The following is a 17,151-nucleotide window of genomic DNA, read 5'->3' as shown; positions in this document are numbered from 1 at the left end:
TTTATCAGCAATGTAAAGATGACGTAACACTGTTTTGCCATAACTTTATTTAGAATGGATAGCTCTTGAAACTTCATTTTAGTATAGATACACTGTAAATTTTGTGATATTAAGCTCTGGATTAAGGATTCGTTCAGATTCATTAAGCATCTGGGAATTGGGGATTTGAACCGAATTTACATTCTCGTGTGGGAATGCAGCTCGGCTTTAAACCAGCATCGGACACTGATATTGTATAGCTGTCGTAAATTAGTAATTTGTTTTTGGTATATTTTATTCAATTGTTTGAATTGACTTTGTGATTGAATTTTGCTGAGTTTAGAGGTTATTCTGATCCATAACAATGGCAGACGTTAATAAACTTACTACAGACACCACCAAAGATGATATGTCTGTATGGTCTGTACTGGTGTTCTGTCAAAAAGACTGAGAAGGATTTTTCATATTCTTTCACTGTTTTCAGTCAACATGTCGAAGCCCTTGTATTTGGTGTGTGCAAAAAATTCTAAACAAATACATGTAGTCTTTCCGATTATGTATTTTGAAATGCTTAAAATAATCCACAATTTAATTCATATTAGAAGTTAGACTCACTTGCATACTTGCTATACGAACATGAACTCCGATTGGCTAAGTAAAAGTCTAGATTAAGGTCGGGTCAAAGTTTTTTTTACCGCTAGATGGTGATATTAACGACCGCCTCTTACGAAGCATAATCTGACTAGAGTTTGTGAGAAATATCGTGAATGCAAGGTGAAGATAACGAACAGTGATCAATCTCATAACTCCTACAAGCAATACAAAATAGATAGTTGGGCAAACACGGACCCCTGGACACACCACAGGTGGGATCAGGTGCCTAGGAGGAGTAAGCATCCCCTGTCGACCGGTCACACCCGCCGTGAGCCCCATATCACAAACCTGTGTGAATATTACAATTGTGATATGACTTATTTTTATTACTTTTTTTATAGGTTTAATGGCATTTGATGGGATATGAAAGATTTTACAACTACACAGAATTAGGTCAATGTACGTCTCTTATTTCTACACAGAATTAGGTCAATGTATGTCTCTTATTTCTACACAGAATTAGGTCAATGTACGTCACTTATTTCTACACAAAATTAGGTCAATGTACGTCTCTTATTTCTACACAGAATTAGGTCAATGTACGTCTCTTATTTCTACACAGAATTAGGTCAATGTACGTATCTTATTTCTACACAGAATTAGGTCAATGTATGTCTCTTATTTCTACACAGAATTAGGTCAATGTATTCTCTTATTTCTACACTATGTCATCTCTTATTTCTACTCTAAATTAGGTCAATGTACGTCTCTTATTTCTACACAGAATTAGGTCAATGTACGTCTCTTATTTCTACACAGAATTAGGTCAATGTACGTATCTTATTTCTACACAGAATTAGGTCAATGTATTCTCTTATTTCTACACTATGTCATCTCTTATTTCTACTCTAAATTAGGTCAATGTACGTCTCTTATTTCTACACAGAATTAGGTCAATGTACGTCTCTTATTTCTACACAGAATTAGGTCAATGTACGTATCTTATTTCTACACAGAATTAGGTCAATGTACGTATCTTATTTCTACACAGAATTAGGTCAATGTATGTCTCTTATTTCTACACAGAATTAGGTCAATGTATGTCTCTTATTTCTACACAGAATTAGGTCAATGTATGTCTCTTATTTCTACACAGAATTAGGTCAATGTACGTCTCTTATTTCGATAGATTTCATATTTACAAATCAAAAGACACAAAGTTGAATTTATTAGCTTATTCCAATCGCTAAAAGTAAAATAATAAACAGTAGTTAACCAAAATACGACGTCTCAAATGGATTAAAAAATGTTTAAAGCATCTATAAATATGGAGGAGAACATCTGAAAGAATTTCTTTAGGAACTTTTCATTCATTTTGATAGATCGAGAGTGAAAAATCTTTGAAACTCTGAGTCTGAAAGCTTTATTTTTCACAAAGAAAGTTTATGTTTTGTGTTTTGAAGAATCCTGTGAACGCATCATTTATCATTCTGCAAACGGACCCTATGATATATGGTTCATCGGTTTATAACATGATAAAATGGGTGATGCCTAGCTCTTAATCTGAAGTATAAACTATGGTCGATCGCTTTGAAACTGCGATTTTTTTTTTTTCACAAGACAAACATATAAGTTCCAAAGGAATGAAAATTTATCCACAGAACCGTAATTACCCGTTAATCAATTTTTTATACAAATTTTGCAATCTGTTATTACATAAAACAATTCGTTATAATGGGGTTCTGAAACCTAATAAAACATATTTAAATCGTTATAACGAATTTCAGAATTTGTTATAATGAAATTAATGAATTCGTGACAAAGAATTCTACAATTTGTGATAGCAAATAAAATTTGATAGGAAGAATTCTGGAATTCTGTGATATTGGATTGTATTATGGAGAATATTAGTTAATTAATGAAGGTATAAAATGCTTCCTTGTAAACAAAACATTTGTGATGAAACTATCTGTATCAAAAACATTTGAAAATATTGTCTCTTGTTCTCACCTGTGTTTCTAAACATGATTTGGGTCAAATTATACTTTAAGAAAGAGGAACACAAATGATTTACAATTATATTTTTGAGATTTCTAATTTCTGTATAGTTTATTATCCCCCTCTTCTCTCCCTGTGCATCATATTGTCGTATATTTCAGACATGTTAAACATGTTTAGGTAGGTAAGCTGAAAATTATAGATATTTGATTTTATCTAAGTGTGTGAATTAATCAATAAATCAAAGTTGATTCTTTCAGCAATGAACACACCCAGCCGGTAGTCCCTATGTTCAGGAAGTAATTTGATGATTACGTATGTTTGGCGTATTTCTGAGTGGCGGATGACTAGTTGTGTACGTGGTAGCTCAGTGGTTAGAACCGAGAGGTCAAGGGTCAAGGGGCGCTCGTGCCTAGCTGCAATGATGTAGCCCTATTCTACTTTTTAAAATTCTGACGTTTTCGGGATAGGGCTACAATTTCGTAAGATCTCCGTAATGGTGCAAAATAATTTTATGAATAACCGATAATAAGCTCCGTGTATTGGTCCCAAATGTTGTTTACACCAAAAGGAGTACAACATGCAAAATTCTTCGTCTGCTCTGCTATGCTTGTTATCGCGAGATCTCGTAGGTGGATCTACTGAAAAACCTAAACATTGACAATCAGCGCGAAAATGTAGTTACTCAAGCCATTCCGACAAAGAAAGGAAAGTCATATGGTTGCAGAAAGAATTTACTCTCTGCTGTTCGGTTTTTAACTTGATATTAAATTCAAACCTTTTCAATACCGACGAAATAGCTTTCGCCTCCATACTTGTCCATTGATGTAAATACTACCTTATATGGCATATGCAAATGACTTGACAATCAGAAGTTGAAACTTCAGTACATCAAACATGGTGCACAAATATGATTGATTGATTGATTATATCTTGTTTAACTTTTCACTCGAGAATTTTTCACTCATATGGAAACGTCAGCAAGGCCGGTGAAGGGCTTCACATTTAGGTCTTTGCTCGGTGTTTACGGCCATTGAACAGTGAGGGTTCTTTAGAGTGCCACACCTACTGTGACACGGGATATTCGTTTATAAGGTCATTTCCTGATGCCGAGCGTTTGACGATGGAACTGTCACTACCTGTTTTAACGACTTAGGTCTGTCGCGGCCGGGATTCGAACTCCGGCCTTCCGCATGCGGGGCGAACGCTCTAACCTCTAGACCTCTAAACCACCGAGACGGTTGCACAAATATGAATTGAGAAATTGGAACCTATATCGCAATTGCTGAAAACAGTTGAACAGAGCCTCACAAATCGTAATTTGCAGGTTGTAAATTTATATTAAGAAACATAGAATGTCATTTTATTTACATAAAGAAAGTCAGCAAATGTTTAGAATGATCGAAAATGTGGTGGGAGTGAATCACTCCCACATTTGCACCATTACAGAGATCCCAAGGAGTTGTAGCCCTCTCCCCTCCAAAAAAAATTGGAGCGGACTACATTATTGCAGCTACGCTCCTACCATGCCCGCGTGAAAACTAAGACGTTAAAATAAGTAGTGATTGCTCCTTCGCCAAACCCTCGGCATTTAAAAGTGAGAATCGCGGGTCTTTCAGATATGACCTTAAATACGAAGGTCCCGTGTCGCGACAGGCGTAGGCATGACAAAGAACCCTCACTGCTACGGCCCTGAGCGCTAAGCATAGGTCTAAATTTGTGGTACTTCACCTGCAGCTTGTGATGTATCAATATGAATGAAATATTCTCAACGAAAAACAATCAATCAATCAGTATCTTGGATCCAGTCGAAGAAAGGTTTGTAAGTTTAACTGTCATTGATTGACAATAATTGACAAAGGCCCATTGAATATCAATGTTTGCATGATTTTTATGCAGTCTTAAGTAATTGACCCTGTATTCAAAACAGTTTCTAATAAATTTCACCGTAATTTTTAAGACTTTAGGTATATCACTGTTAAAATATACTTGTAACATGTATCTTTCATTGTCCAGAGAAAATTCCAGATTATCTAGAATAGAAAATGTATTCCTAGTCCAAGTATTGTAATCACTTGCGGATGGGTACCTGTAAAGTGCGAAACGAAATCGAAACGAAACGAAATCTACCGAAACGAAATCTACCGAAACGAAACCCACCGAAACGAAACCTACCGAAACGAAACGAAAGAGATTGTATGATCGAACTCTTTTTTAAAATTATAATAATTGAAAATGGTATCTTAGGCCCCTGTTGAAGTTTACACATATAAATAAAATTCGCCTACCCTTTGATGTAGGCTTTCGGCTTGACTGATACAAAGTTTTAAGAGTTGGAAAGGGGGGGGGGGGGGGGGGTAAGCACAAAGTACATAAATACCATGTGCAATTAGCTTCGGATCCATAACTTTCAGAACGGAAGGTTTCAGTCTCACAGGTCAGAGGTCTGGGGAAACACACTAAACGAGGGATGGGGTCGTCGGCGTTGAATCCGATTTTGGGCATAAGTACATGTTTCAGTATTTTTTGCTCTAAAGACAAATATATGTATACATGTGGATATTGTGTATTTGTATGTAGTATATCAAACGGTGGATTCTGAATATGTCCTCCCGTTCTCTTTGTGATTTCTGCTTAAAATCCCCTTGTTCATAAGCCTTTTCAGTTTACAAAATGGTGACCTCCTCCTAATATTATTGCATTAAAAAAAAATCCGTTTTCCGTCTCGTTTTCAATTCCCCGTCTTAGCAACATCCCAAATGTATAGAGTTTTTCCATTATTGAAAGTACTCGCACCTCAGCAGTTAGAGATAAAATAAGAGGTTAAGAGCTCTTCCTGCTTTCAATTTTCTCAGACACCAGCTTCTTCAAACAATGTATCTATGCCCAAAGGCGGATCCAACGTCGGCGACCCCACCCCTCGTATAGTGTGTTTCCCCAGATCTCTGAAACTGTAACCCTCGGTTCTGAAATGTATGGATCCGAAACTAATTGTACATGGCATTTAATCAACTACGGATATGTACTTTGTGCTTACTCCCCCCTTTCCAACTTTTAAAACTTTGTAACAGTCAAGCCGAAAGCCTACATTAAAGGGGAGGCGAATTTTATTTATTTTATGTGGTAACTTTCACAGGGGCCTAAGATACCATTTTTAATTATTATAATTAAAAGAGTTCGATCATACAATCTGCTTCGTTTCGTTTCGGTAGGTTTCGTTTCGTTTCGGTGGGTTTCGTTTCGTTTCGGTAGATTTCGTTTCGTTTCGGTAGATTTCGTTTCGTTTCGTTTCGATTTCGTTTCGCACTTTAAATGTACCCCTTGCGGATTGGTAAAGTTTAAAAGCCAAAGAATCAGAAGTTATCAGGTGATTCCAATACCTAATACTTGAGAATGAAATTTTGGACCAAAGTGGTAGTTAAAAGTTCTGCTAGACAACAGCATTGGATGTTTTGCAGCGCACTCTGAGGATACATGTATCTTTAATGAATTTTAAATAATTTTTTTCTATATTCGAAATATCTTTGGATGAGAGACCCACTCCACATATTTCACTACAATAAAGAAGGACTGGAAGTACAATAGCATCAAAAAAGTTTTTCTAAAAGTTTACATGGGTTATCAATACCAATAATTCTTTTCATTTTAAAACATGCCTTTCTAACTTTTTCAATAAGTACAGTTGCTGCTAAGTTAAACCTCCCATTACATTTCATCACAGCACCTAAATAGCAGTATTTTGGTACAATTTGCGTTGTATTGCCATTAATAGTACGTTCATTGCCTTGATGTTTGCCATTCGAGTTAAATATTAAAACTTTAGATTCATCTACATTGACATACAGTTTCCAATTTGAACAATACATGTAGTTACTGAGAATATCAAGGCTGGTTTGTAAACCACTTTTGCTTTCAGAAAAGATTACAATATCATCAGCATATAACAGACAATTTACATTAACATTGTTAATTGTACAGGATCACAATTTCCATTTTTCAAGTCATTGACAATACCATCGATAAATACATTGAAGAGTATGGGGCTTAAGACATCCCCTTGTTTGACACCACATTCAGAATTGATTACATCACTTAAACCATCTGAAAATTTGATTCTACTCATTGTGTTACTATACATGAAAAATCGAATTAATATTAAACAATTTTTGGGAAATATTAGATTCAAGGAGTTTATAAAATAAACCTAATCTACATACAGTGTCAAATGCTTTTCTAAGATAAATAAAAGCCGCATATATTTTGTTTTTTGTAATGGTCAATTATTGTTTTCACAGAGAACAAGTGGTCTGATGTTCTACAATTTTCTTTGAAACCAATTTGATTTTCGCTTATCAGTGACGTAGAGTTGACAAATTCAAGTAGCCTAGTATGGATTATTCTATTGAAAAGTTTTCCTACATTTGAAGTAATTGATATACCTTTGTAGTTGGTAGAATAGTTTTTCAGAATATGTAGTTACTGCGTAATGACCTTATTAACATGATCACTCATCCGGAAAAGTTATTAATATGATCACCCGGAAAAAGTAGGTCAAACCCTGCATCTAAATTATTAGTGGCTGTTTGCATCCACAACCATGCGAGTTTGCAAGCTCCGGTCAGCTCAGTATATTCCGTTACGCTACAACTCCAATATCATTATTCGTAGCGGAAAGTAGTCCCGGAGAATTGACACTGCACGGAGTTTGGCGAGTTTGAAGAACACTAAAATAAAGTTAAACATAATCCGGGAAACGCAGGACAGATGCAACATCCGAATCCGGTATGTGCACCCACAGGTACGCCAGCCATGTGAGCCATGTAGGTAAATAGTGTCTATTAGACTGCTATGAAATTTAATTGCAAAACCTTTAACCTCTGAGAATCACAGGTTACATGTACCGTTACCAATCGTAACTACTCGGCTATTTCCGTAACCGCAAATGGTTACGGAAAAATACGAGCGCGTGATCCGATTGGTACCGTTACATCAAAACCATGAAAAATTGTATGTATACATACTCGTATTATAAAACATCCACAGAAGTTTAAAAGGATTATTAGTTTCCCGGAAATGGACATCTGAATAATTTATTACGTAAATGTTACAAATATAAGATTGCAACAAACCTACAAATTGCTAATTGCTATACAGATATAACAATCCTAGGTTTGAACATTTTCACAGTGTAAGATCTCAAAAATTCAAGGAAAGCAGGAAAAATGATAAATAAACTAACACAATTATAGAAAACGTAGCCACAAAAGATGATTAACATTATACATTTCTGCGAAATGATTTTTTTTGGATAAATTACACAGATACAATGCATTTATATGTAACTTGAATATAATTTGTAACAGAATGGCAACTAATCATGCAATATATGAATTTTTGTATGTATGGTTTCATCATTATGTCATCGGATCGAAAGATCCAGCTGTTTGTCTGCAACTTCAACCTTGACCATATTTTTAAACTATACAAGATATGTCGATATCATGTTTTGCTAAGTAAAAGAAATAATACCACTGTGTGTTAAAGACTGGGTCAAAGACGTATGAATGGTGAAAATTTAACTTATTATATGTACTGGATTTATGTGTCGTATGAATGATGAAATTTAACTTATCATACGTATTGGATTTCTGTGACGTATGAATGATGAAATGTAACTTATTATATGTACTGGATTTCTGTGACGTATGAATGATGAAATGTAACTTATCATACGTATTGGATTTCTGTGACGTATGAATGATGAAATTTAATTATCATACGTATTGGATTTCTGGGACGTATGAATGATGGAATTTAACTTATTATACGTATTGGATTTCTGTGACGTATAAATGACGAAATGTAACTTATTATATGTACTGGATTTCTGTGACGTATGAATGATGAAATGTAACTTATCATACGTACTGGATTTCTGGGACGTATGAATGATGAAATGTAACTTATCATACGTACTGGATTTCTGTGACGTATGAATGATGAAATTTAACTTATTATACGTATTGGATTTCTGTGACGTATGAATGACGAAATGTAACTTATTATATGTATTGGATTTCTGTAACGTATGAATGATGAAATGTAACTTATCATACGTACTGGATTTCTGTGACGTATGAATGATGAAATTTAACTTATTATACGTATTGGATTTCTGTGACGTATGAATGATGAAATTTAACTTATTATACGTATTGGATTTCTGTGACGTATGAATGATGAAATTTAACTTATCATACGTATTGGATTTCTGTGACGTATGAATGATGAAATTTAACTTATCATACGTATTGGATTTCTGTGACGTATGAATGATGAAATTTAACTTATTATACGTATTGGATTTCTGTATACGACTCAATTTTCATTGAATTTTAATTTCGTTATTTTCACTGGAGACCAAAACCGTGAAAATTTGATGGCGTTTATATGCATATCTAAAGCACAGATAAACCGTGAAATTTAAAAACGCGAAAACAATTTAAAACAATAAACTGTGAAAGTGACCGGAAACGAATTTTGCACGCATTATACAATACAAGATAAAGACTTAATATGCGGGTAAAGTTGAATTTCAAGGTCAACACTTTGATAGGTCATTGCTACATGTTTCTACGATAGTTTTTGTATGTTTTCTAACATTCAAATCAAGAATTTTTCACTCATAAGGAGAATTCAACGTCTTAAATCAATGTCGACCTATGCATGGCGCTCTAGGCTGCTGCAATGAGGAGGTTTTAGGAGACCTCCGTTTTTAAGGTCAAATTCCACTGACCCGTGGCGTTCACCTCTAATGCCAGACAGTCACCATCCATGCGAAAGGTCTTGGGGTTGATGCGGCGTCGGAATTGAGAATCGAACTCGGCATTTTCCGGTTGCGAAGTCAGCATCCTATTCACTAGGCTAAGAAAGGATTAGGTGTCGTTTGTATTTAACAGTGTACCTCGTCTTTCAAATGGCATTAAAAGGATACACAGCTACTTAATCAACATAATATTTATTGTCTACAATTTGTTAAACCTATAGTATTGCTAAAATGTTGTCCGTAAAGGTAAAATTCAAATAGCTTCTCAAAATATCTTATATCAATATACCCCAATTTTTGGTCATGTGACTGATAACGATAAGTATGGTATTCCCCTGTCTTTTCCGGAAACTCTCCAGCAACTTCTAACATAACATTGTGACGTCACAGTCAAAAGATCTCCAAGTCTAGAATTATGTTGCTCATGAATATTCGAAAATGAATATTAATTTGGTATAATAAACAATCTATTGCAAACATTTTCGGGACATCGGAAGTTTTATTCACCCTCGAAAAATATATTTCCCGCGGACTTTGTCGTCGGGGTATGTTTTTTTCAGTGTGTTTGTGTGTGTGTGTGTGTGTGTTAAAACGGTTCATGTATATTTCATTTAATATGATGCAATAAATGTATAATGTTTGCATGATGTTGTAAAAATGTTACAGCAATCCCTTATTATTTTCTACATCAAAGATTGCTTAGGTAGATTGTCACAGAGTACCCAAGAAACCATTACTACAGTCCGATTATAGTATGTTCTCATGATAAGAATAGATAAATAAATCACATTCTGCTCTGTTGGATAATATGCATGTTGTCGTGTTTGAAACCAATGAGTTGTGTAAAATGTAATGTACTTGCAAACAAAATATTTTTCAAAAAAAAATATTTCCCTCGTTGAGTAGAAATCTTGTGCTTTTCAAATACCACCACCACCCCCATTGTATGCTAATTTCTATATTGCCTCACAATATGCTGTTAACTTTTCCTGTATCTAATGTAATTATTCCATTTATTTTGAAATGCCAACACATTCATACACAGTCTGAGAAAAGTCATCGATTTACTTCCAGCTGATTTTAGATGGTTAGATGTCAGCTTATTTCGAGCAAATGTGTTCATTTAAAACATGTGACAGGTTCCAATAAAATTGTACCACGTAGTCAGGTTTGAGAACATTAAGGAACTTTTTAACTTTCAACTACATAATGAATTAATCATTATGATCAACAGGTCGATATATTGAACAAAACACCTTCAGTATTCGTAATTCCCAATAGAATTCACCAACTTTAAACATTTGAATCAAAATCTAACCTCATCTATGACGTCGAATAGCGAACACTTACAGATGATCCATGTATAAGTCAATTCCTTGTCTACCATTTATCCTAAACAAATTATCTTACTTAAAGAAAAATCAGCCTAGTAGGACATCAAAGACAGAGTAACTAGAATTTCAACCACAGAGAAGTCATGCATAGATAAGAAGCATAAACCAAAAGCACCAAAGAATCAGACCTAGAGGTAAATCTTAGTGTAACAATCCTACAATTCTACAAATTGATATATTTCCATCTATTTGGTTAGATGTAGGATCAAACAATGACCAGACCCAGGGAGACGAATAATTACCCGTCATATGCCAATATTTCAATAACTGCTCAGATCACACTGCTCATCACAGAATCAAGTTACCATCCTCGCTGACTTTGATATCTCTCAGATCTCTTTTTCTCGCCCCTGTGGCCATGGTGACAATATTGGAACCCATGTGCACCAATAAGCTTATCTCTATTTTAAAACACCAGGAATTAATATGACTTCAATTTACCAGCTTTATGCAGAATTCCATTACATTTTTGGTCTTTTTTGTAATCCCCAAGACATTTCGTAGCAACTTTTCATTACTTTTTCTCGTCACTGACTTCGTTATCTCAGGCCGAGTCTCGTTCCTTTTGGTATCTGCTGTGGTAGTCTGAAGATCGTATTAACGCTTACACAGAATTTCTTTACAATAAATCTGAATACGGTGGCGTGTTGTCCAGGCCAGTCACGAAACTAACCTCAGACAAAATAAAAAACACCCCCAATTTGAACATCAAGATGGACAACACACTAATGTCGTATATTTGAAATGACTTTTCCTTACAAGTTATCGAATGAGTTCCGACACTTCAGAGGTTAGTAACGTGGCAGCTCATTTTTCACAAAGTGTTTGATTTATTGAATAATTAGTTGTCATTTATAAATTATGATATTAAGGACGAAAAAGCAACAACAACAAAAAAATATATACAGGAATACGCAATTCAGGAGGGTATTTTAATGCTTTCAGATAGCAAAGAAATAACACATCCAATATAATAACGTGGCAGCTCATTTTTCACAAAGTGTTTGATTTATTGAATAATTAGTTGTCATTTATAAATTATGATATTAAGGACGAAAAAGCAAATATATATATATATATATATATATATATATATATATATATGCAGGAATACGCAATTCAGGAGGGTATTTTAATGCTCTCAGATAGAAATAACACATCCGATATAATTTGAAACATTTTTAGTTAGGGTGTCATGATCTATTATAATATTAGTTGCAGAATTGTAGCTCTCGGGGGATAGGATATTCCAGAGAGTAACAGATCCGACCGTCACAAAAACGTTCTATTTACGGTGCGACTATTTTGAGATGACGATGTAAAAAGACAGATATAACACCTGAATCATGCTATGAAGATAGTCGTAAATCGAGGAGTTTTAACAAGTGAGCCTGTAGCTCTCAAGAGCATTCCAAGTTTTCCTTTTCTAAAGACCTGCAATTCTACAGCTAACTCTAAATATTTGTACAACATAATCTACTTTATTCTCATGTTTGAATCGCGGTAGTCTGATCTTTTTCTCCTTCCTGGATTGGACACACCCTATAGAAGCCACCTTCTAGCACCACACGCCAGGTCCTGACCTGGAACCCGCATGGCAAAAGAAAGAGGGGACGTCCAAGAAACACCCGGAGGCGTGACTCAGAAGTAGAATTAAAAGCACAGGACAAGACCTGGCACGACGCTGCAAAAGCAGCCCAGAATCGTGTTCGTTGGAAGACTGTCGTCGATGACCTATGTTCCTCACGGAACGACAGGCCTAAGTAAGTAAGTCTGATCGTTTGGATTTTCTTCATGAACATCAATTCTCGAAAACAATAGGTGTACGTGTAATAGAGTTTTCGGAGTTTATTGATATAAAGTAGCAAAAACAAATTTGCATTAAGAATAAAAAAAATTCAGTCCAACTTCCATGTATTGCAATATCATGAGATCCCAATTTATGAATATAGTATCACTTTATTGATGATAACAATCTCTGCAATTTTTGTCTGAGGCATCGATTCATTTAAGTTTCTGTTGAGAGACGGAATATGAATCAGTAGTGATTTTACAAACTTATTGTGTGTGGACAGAATGGCGGATGAACGAGATTTAATATCCCTTTGGTTTCTTGATAATGTGGGACAATAAAACTTATTCAATTTCGGAACACGTACAATTTACAGACGTTAGAGCCATCATATAATAGATTTCCTATTGACAGGTCAGTTACAAGCATTTCATATATCGCCACTGAAATTAGCATATGAATATTACATGTATGTCCGCAAAAATAGATTCCCTCGTTTGCAATCGATAGATTTGACTTTTTTGTGTCTTAATTTTTTTTATTACAAAAGCCTATTAGTATCATAAAAACATATTGGTTCCGTAATTACGAGATAAATTTTCGTCATTACGAAAATAAGATTCCGTAATTACAAGATGATATAAGGTTGCATATCAGATCATAACCTCAAAATAATCAATAATCTGACAAATTGTCACCAGGCGTAGTGTGATGTCATTTCATTGTCTTCATGTATCAGTGAGGCATGGCTTCCAGAATCCTTGGAAATGGCAAGAAAGTGTGACGTAATTTTATGGCACAAATACACCCCGTCATTTCTACAATGCATTCAGATATCTTGCTTCTTTTTATTCTAAAAACGTGATGTTTCATATTATTATTTAGTTAGTTAGTTAGTTTAGATCCAACAGACTTTTTCATTCAGTTATCACGTGATGGTTCGCCTTGTACTAACATTGTTTAATTATGGATTACTTTTTCACAGATTCTGATGACATGGAATGCCTTTATATGCTATATAATGCTATAAGCACTGTCACATCATACTGTTTTGTCATCTCCAATGATATAGACAAAATTTTCACAAAGTCTTTCTTGCTGATCCATGAAGACAAAGCCATTCCATGCATGGTTACAATTTGTCATGTTATTTATGTCAACTTCATATGATCTCGCGATAACGAGAAAATTAACTTGTAATTGCGATACCTTTTCTCGGAAATACGAGATAATTATCCCCGGAGTACGAGAAAAGATCTCGTATATTTATTTGTCAATTCATTTTCCTTTGCACTTCGTATTAATGAGGATGACCTGTACAATTTAAATTCGTCTTCGAAAATATAGTCCAATATGAAAATGTACTATGCACATGATGTGTAAATGCATATGTAGAAGTAAATTTTACCTATATATGACTTAGTTTGACCATTATTGTATATTATTCAGAGTAAGGGTTAAAAAGGTAGATGACTTTTGCAAATATGCTGTCCATCCATTATATGCATGAATTAATGGCAAATATATCCGATTTTTATCCACATACCATTGCATCTAGAAGATGAGATGACCTAACGAATTCTCAAACATGAATTTGATCGTTGTCGGCCCCTTTTCTACACACCTGCTAAAGATGTTGATGTTAATTACTATCTAATAGAGATATAATTAAGAAATGCCTTTCAGTTTTTGTAAGTACATATGAAATATACGCCGGTATGAAGAGGTTCAACAGATATCTCATAAACTTTCAAAAGCTGAAAGACATTTCTTATATCTTCATTTTGATCATTTTAATTTGCATTTTACTACTCGACCCGCGTTGTATATTTAGGTCAAATATATTCATACGCAGTAAATAGCCCAATTCGAAAGTTGAAAGTTTACTTGATATTAAGTGTTAGTTACAGTAAAAATTCTAATGGTAAAACGGAGTGAATATGTAAATGTATGAAAATAGTTTCAAAACACGATCCGTGGTTCTGACATGTTCTCTCCCTGAAACGAGCAGGGTGCTGACCACGTGACCGTGTTACTGGTGACTTCTTTTATTTGGGATAGAATTGAATAGTTTACTTTGCATTAGTTATTATAGAACTCCATTCTAGATAGCAGATATATAATCCATGTTAGTTTAGAAACGATAGCGTCATCATTTGTCCGTCTGTACCGTTAAATCTCTTTCCTGATATTCATACGGCTCTAGTAAAGCTTTAATAAACATTGAGTAATATTTCTAACAACCGCTGACTTCCAGTTAACATCGTTATTAATGTAAAATCAGCGTGTGATTGGATGCATCTGCGTTGTGTTAAAAAAAAAATCCTGCGGATCTTCGACTCCGTGGGCACGATAGGGGACAAGTACACTGTAAATACTACCAGGAAAACGTTTTGATGATCAGAGAGAAAAAAAGGAAAGAAATCATTCACTGAACTGTATACATATATATGACTTAGAAACAAGAGCTCCCTGACAAAACCTACTAAAGGACAGGAAAAACACGATCCCTGTTTGTTTTATTCTTATCTTTGGAAACACCAGCCAGCGCCAATGATTGACTGTGTAATGAATTAACGTAATCACGCTTAATGCAGCCAAGACTCTTGAGCAAAGAAATACTAGCAAACCATTTATCCTTGAAATTGTACGTTTCTTTCCTTGATATTTGTTAATGGATAATATTGGATAAACTTAATCATACTCTGAAACATTTCATTCTGAAACTCCGCCGATACAATCTGTGTAGATTCCTCTACCCCAGATGACTCATTTACTGTCTTCTTTTTTGATGTTTTATCAAATGACGTGCACCCCCAGTATCTTAATGTCAAACCCACGGTGTTCCGGAGCCCATACGCACAGGTAGAATATAAACCTATAGTAAGATTTATAAGGGTAAGTACATGTATATGTACATGCATATTGTAAACAAACGTCTGGCTCTGTGAACTCGACTGTATCGCAAATATGGCGTTAAAGAAATAATAATAATAAAAAAAACCCAAAGAAACAAAACAAATTTTCAACAACAAAAAATCATAAATATAACTGACAAACCTGAGGAAAGTAATAACTCCGACTTTAGAAATATCATCCCTGACAACATCCCACGTGGTTTTCACCAACTGTTTCTGTACCTCCGTGAATTCCGGGTCGCCCATTCCGTTATTGTGGGACTGTATCTCTATTTCCAACGTGTTCGTTTTCCGGGAATCAATTGGAGGTTTTTCGCGGGAAAGCAAACAACCCATTATGGGCAGTTTTGTTCATGATACCCTGAATTAATCATTAAATAGTTACTAGGTATCTCATCACGTTGTCTTTTGATCACCTTGCTTTGATTTACACCTTTGTGTTTAATTATATCCGGTGGATCTTCATAAGCACAGACGCTGGCAGGAAATGGTCAGTGTTCGGGCGGCTTTTGGCGTGCTACAGAGATTTCCTCTTCTGCCCTGAAGAGTCAGCGCGAGTGCCTTAACTATCTGATATTCTACTATCAGGAGGAACAACGTTTTATTGTGTGTGATAACAGGAAAATTCCCAATAACAGACGGCCTCAATTGTATATTACCATTGGGCTATACTGAAATACAGACACAATGCACTTTATTGAAGAACGGAATCTATGTCGATTATATATATACAAAAAAAGAAAAAAAAAAAAAAAAGGGAATGGCAGCCAATGCTCCCCAAATTTCAAACACGTCTATACCTAACGTTATTTCGTTATATGGTCGCCACTGGTTCATTGATTTTGCGATTGTAGAACATTTTGTTTGGCATAACTTTCTGATACATAAAAATGATATATGGTGCAGTATATTGATAGAGCGATGACGCTGATAAGACCGGACATAATGCTTGATGTTTAGATATGAGTCATCTAATTGAAATGTCAAATGTATATTACACAATTTACGTCTCTAACAAATTGTGTCTAAGATTTTAAGACCTTAAACAATATTGCATTACATTAATACTCCCGGAAATATATAGTTTTCTAACTAAGGGTAACTACCCGTCCATCAATTGTTTGATCGAGTAGTTTCAGAGCAAATGCTTCTTTATAGACTGTGTATATGGTACAGTAAATCTTCATACATAAGACACATGGTCAAGATAAGAGAGCTCACGACGGGTATCTCCGGTCAGCAGGGGATGCTTACTCCTCCTAGGCACCTGATTCCACCTCTGATGTGTTCAGGGGTGCGTGTTTGCCCTACTCTTAATTTTGTATTCTTTTTGGGATTTATGAGATTGATCACTGCTCTTTATCTTCACTTTTCATACAGTCAACTGAAATATATATATATATATATATATATATATATATATATATATATATATATATATATATATATATATATATATATATATGTGTGTGTGTGTGTGTGTGTGTGTGTGTGTGTGTGTGTGTGTGTGTAAGAAAAGGTTATGCACTTCATAAGTACAAGTGGAACACACTTTCTTTGAGATGATTCGACCACCCGATATCTTTTCTTGATTTAATATGGAAAACCTTAAACCTCTCCCCTTAGATTTAGACATCCTAGATAAATATC

At 34.9% G+C, this 17,151-nt stretch overlaps 1 protein-coding gene across 1 annotated transcript in view; it reads right to left on the bottom strand.

The window, feature by feature from the left end:
• Positions 1-16,346, bottom strand: part of LOC125652250 (uncharacterized) — a 31,685-nt gene extending 15,339 nt beyond the window's left edge. Inside the window, exon 1 of the mRNA XM_048881297.2 lies at positions 15,644-16,346. Within this exon, the coding sequence (XP_048737254.1) occupies positions 15,644-15,837 (194 nt within the window). The 5' untranslated portion in view covers positions 15,838-16,346. The remainder of the gene's footprint in view (positions 1-15,643) is intronic.
• Between the last annotated feature and the right edge of the window lie 805 nt (positions 16,347-17,151).

Source organism: Ostrea edulis, chromosome 5 (assembly GCF_947568905.1).
Source record: "Ostrea edulis chromosome 5, xbOstEdul1.1, whole genome shotgun sequence".
NCBI classification, from domain to species: domain Eukaryota; kingdom Metazoa; phylum Mollusca; class Bivalvia; order Ostreida; family Ostreidae; genus Ostrea; species Ostrea edulis.
Note: the sequence above shows the minus strand (reverse complement) of the source record. Positions and strands in the feature narration are given on the sequence as shown.